Below are 4,530 nucleotides of genomic sequence, written 5' to 3'. Positions count from 1 at the left end.
ACCTTTCACGTCTAGGGCGAAGGCAACTTCGAATTTGGCTAGGTGTGTCTAGAACTAATGTATGCGGTATGGTGTTTGTGAAAAAGCTAGTTTAGAAAGCTAGAGAGAGAAAGAATAAGTTGTTGCTTAAGAGAGAGAAGAGATAGAATTAGAGAATTCTGGGTGGTTTGAAAACGGAGGTCTAGGACCCTATTTATAAGAAAACAGTCCGAAAATCGATAGAAAGTGTAAGAATTCGAATCGGAATAAAATTGGTTCTGTCGTCTGGCGATAATTAAAAGATCAAACGCGCTTTGTATGGAATCCTTTTCCTAATATAATTAAGTAATTAGAATCCGCGTTGAACAGTTTTAAGATCAGATTTATCATAAAACACTTATTTTATTCCAAATAACACTCTTTAAAATAATAATTATCAATCCTAATTCTATTAGAATTTAAAAGAACCTTCTAGATATTCTAGAAGATTAAAATTAATCCTAATAACTTTAGGAATAATAATTAATAGGCGCTCCTCTAGATCATTGGGCCACATATAAAATTCATTTCGAGCCCAATTTAGTATTTTGACCACAACTTCCTCATTATTCATCGGAATTGAGCTTATAATATATCGTTGGAAAACTCTTTTCGAGCCCGATCCAACTACACTATTATTGGACCCTTATCATGGACCAAAATAAACTGGACTGGCTATTTTCATAAATAGTGTATATAAAAAGAAATATTTTCAAAAACAGAAAGAGAGATATTTTAATAAAAACAACCGCATCACTAGACTTTTCACACTTTCACTTCGTTCGATAATCAAATGACGTGAAAGATATTCATCACTGGGTTTGGTTTTGGGGAGACACATTTGGGTAAACCTCCACATGACAGAAGTCACAAAGTGGATTAGCTGGGAGGCCTCTGAATGTAAAGATCATGATTGAGTATCACTTTTATTAATTTATACTACGTATTACTTTCTTGTATTAATCTTTACTATATACTACCTCTGTTACATATTAGCTGTAACTTAGGAATATTTTATGTCTAACAAATAATACCCCAAAATTGCAACTAATATGTAACGGAGGTAGCATATATATATATATATATATATATATATATATATATATATATATATATATATATATATATATATATATATATATATATATATATATATCATATGACTGAATAATCAAGTCTCTAGGAGCATTTCCAACAATGAGCAAAAAACTTTAGGTGAAATTAAAACAAAATTGACTTACATCAATAAGCAAAAGGCAAAATGCTCATGAGAAAAATGAAAATTGCTCATAGAATGAGCATATTTTAAGATGAATAGTAAGTGTGTGTGGTCCACAAGTCAAGTAAAAAAAACAGAAAAGAATAAAAATAATATATTAGAGAGAAATGTAGGAGGATATTAGTAAAGTAAGAGAGAAAATGTAGTAGAGAGATAGTAGTTGAGAATTTTTTTTAATCATTGGTGGAATAAAAATATAATCACAAAAATGCTCATGAGTTGAAAGAGAAATAAAGTAGGTAGAGAGAGAATGGGAAAATCGATTTTTGCTCATTGTTGATAGTGCTCTGAGATCATAGCCGTGGGTTCAAACCTAATGAGCATCAGGTGACATATAAATTTGCTTAGAAATGAATTAACATATAATTTCAGAAATGTTAATTTAGATCATCACAAAATCAAATAAAACAACTTAAGTTATTATCCTAGACGTTGCCTACGATCGTTGCATGCAATATAATATACGAAGTACATAAGAAGATAGACACAACAATTACAAATAGATAAGCTAAAACGAGCAAACTCCAAGTGTCCCAAAAAAGAGTGCAAAATGGCCTTAATCCTTGAAGCCGCCTAAACAATACCATCACACTAGTCACACCATCTTCTTCTACAATCTACATGCACTACCACACGTGTACACACCCTTTACAATCTTCCCACTTAATTAATAAACTAAAAACCAAATTCACCCTTTTAAAACTCCTTCAATTCAGGTCTTCAACAAAACGCTCAAGATCAAAAAACGCTAAAACAAATCCGCTAAACATTAAAAAAAGCTTAAGAAATGGCTTCAACAGTGGGTAGAGAGAGCAAAACAGCTGGTCAAGGGATGACAATGAAAGAGCATGTAATTGAAAAAGGGGCTGAAATGATGCAATCCATGAAACCAATCAAGCAATTTAGTCAACATGTTTGTACCTTTGCTCTTTATAGCCAAGATATGAATCGTCAAATCGAGACTCATCACTTTGTTCATCGCCTCAATGAGGATTTCTGCCAGTGTGCGGTGTATGACACCGATAATCGCGATGGCCGGCTTATCGGTGTCGAGTATATTATTTCCGATCGGATTTTCGAGGCGCTTCCTATAGAGGAGCAGAAGCTTTGGCACTCTCATTTCTTTGAGGTTTTGTACTCCATCTCTTTTTTTCTTTAAAAGGATTTTGCATGCATGAGCTTTGTCTTTTTATTAACAGTTTGACTTTTACGGTTGTTAGAAGAAAATATGATCAAAGTTATTTTATTTTCTTGTTTTAAGGCGCCGTTGTTACGTACTATTATGAGATCATGTTAGAGAAACAAAGAGGTGACAAATCTAGTTTTGTGCCAGATTAAATCGGGGCTTTGGGTGAATCCTCGAGTTCCGGAAGCGGTGGCTAAGCCGGAACTGGACAAGTTGGCTAAGACATATGGGAAGTTTTGGTGTACGTGGCAAACCGATCGAGGTAATAACAACAATGTCAATTAACTCATTTAAAACTATGCCACTATGCATGCATATACATGATAATTTTATGTGGTTTAACTTTGTTTATATCTATTCAATGCACTATGCATGCAGCATGCATATGTATTATAAAGTTAGATCAAGACTATCTAGATTAGAAATTTAGAATAGATCAAAATACTTATTTTTATAAAAAGAAAAATGATAAACATGTGTAAGATGCTTGAAAAGAAAATATTGATAAGGTTTTTTTTTTTTGTGAAAAACTACTTATCCATTACAGTTTTTGTGAAAAACTACCTTATTAAAAAATATTGTAAGAAACTACCTTATAAAATTTAGATGTTGTAAGAAACTACCTTATAAAGCGCTAAATGTTATAAGAAGTTACCTTTTGCCGGATTATTGCATTTAATAAGGACTTTTAATGATCCATTTTCAATCATTTTTTCTTCTTTTCCTTGCCCAATTTCTCCATAACCTTCATATAAGTATAACCCCTAATTCTCCTTCTCTTTCATGCTTAAATCAAGCACATGGTAGCAACTTACCACATTTAATTTTTATAAGGTAGTTTCTTACAACATTTTTTTAATAAGGTAGTTTTTTTACAAAATTTGAAGCATATAAGGTAGTTTTTCACAAAAAATCCTATTGATAATAAAGTAACATTAATTACACTAAACTGTGCGTGATTTTATCGTGAATTTCTAACTTAATTCCATTTAAGAAAGTACGGGGACCATTGAGACGAGCATAAGAAGAACGAGAGAACTTTTAATTGTTTATAAAAATCATTGTGACAAATGAAAGGTGATTGTTAATGTATAGGTGACCTCCTACCGATCGGAGAACCATCTCTAATGACCTCACCATTAGGAGAGGTTGCTGGGAATGTGAAGGCGCCTCTTTTACAGCAAAGGGATGAAAAATACGGCATATCAAGCACCAAAATAAGTGATTTAAGGGTGGATATTACTGGCCCTGCTCTTATAAACCCCAATGCAGACTACTGGATTAAGCATGGAAAGGGATTCGCTATCGATATCATCACTGCTGAGATGAAGAAAATCACCCCATTGCCATAGTAGTGCGAAATTAGATAAAGTACGTACATGATCGATGTACTGCAGTACTTGCTATGTTTGATTGATAAGGAAAATGGTGGTATCATTCATATATAAAGATGGCTTTCTAAGGTTACACTAGTACTATGTAAGGTTAGGTTAGGTTATGCATATGATCCATAAAGAAAGATGGCGTTGTAATAATGTTACACATGGTTATAAGGTTTGTTTATCACAAATATAATGTAAGTAGGGTTAGTTTTGCTGATTTGAATTTTGTTTTTATGAATATCTATGTAAAGAACTCTATATAGTTCTTAAATTAAGAAGTTGGTAATATTAAATCTCAGTTAAATTTGTAACCTTCATACAAGAAGTACTCTTATAAATACTACTCTTTTAATCTGTCTCAGATGATACAGTTAAATTTTGCATATATATTAATGCACTATTTTAATCCTATTTTTAAAATATTAATGAAAGTTATCAAAAAAAAGTTATATTATGAACTTTATATCAATTCTTATCTAATAACATATATTATGATAATATATGTTATTATTATATTAATAAAAAATTATAGTCAAAAGTTAATATATGAATAGTGAAAAAAGTTTAACATTTCAGTCTCGTCATTCTTGTCGGCTCAGTTGTCATAGGGTGATAGATAGGGATTCTTGTCGGCTCAGTTGTCATAGGGTGATAGATAGGGGTGC

At 31.9% G+C, this 4,530-nt stretch overlaps 1 protein-coding gene across 1 annotated transcript; it reads left to right on the top strand.

The window, feature by feature from the left end:
* Positions 1–2,020: 2,020 nt before the first annotated feature.
* On the top strand, positions 2,021–3,908 carry LOC145579266 (oil body-associated protein 2A-like). Its single transcript, XM_081636510.1, has 3 exons — positions 2,021–2,426; positions 2,631–2,745; positions 3,579–3,908. The coding sequence occupies exons 1-3, from the start codon at positions 2,085–2,087 to the stop codon at positions 3,833–3,835; spliced, it is 714 nt and encodes a 237-aa protein (XP_081492636.1). The 5' UTR covers positions 2,021–2,084; the 3' UTR covers positions 3,836–3,908.
* The last annotated feature ends 622 nt before the right edge of the window (positions 3,909–4,530 follow it).

This window comes from Chenopodium album, chromosome 14 (assembly GCF_948465745.1).
Source record: "Chenopodium album chromosome 14, dcCheAlbu1.1, whole genome shotgun sequence".
NCBI lineage: Eukaryota > Viridiplantae > Streptophyta > Magnoliopsida > Caryophyllales > Amaranthaceae > Chenopodium > Chenopodium album.
This window is presented reverse-complemented; position numbering and strand designations above follow the sequence as displayed.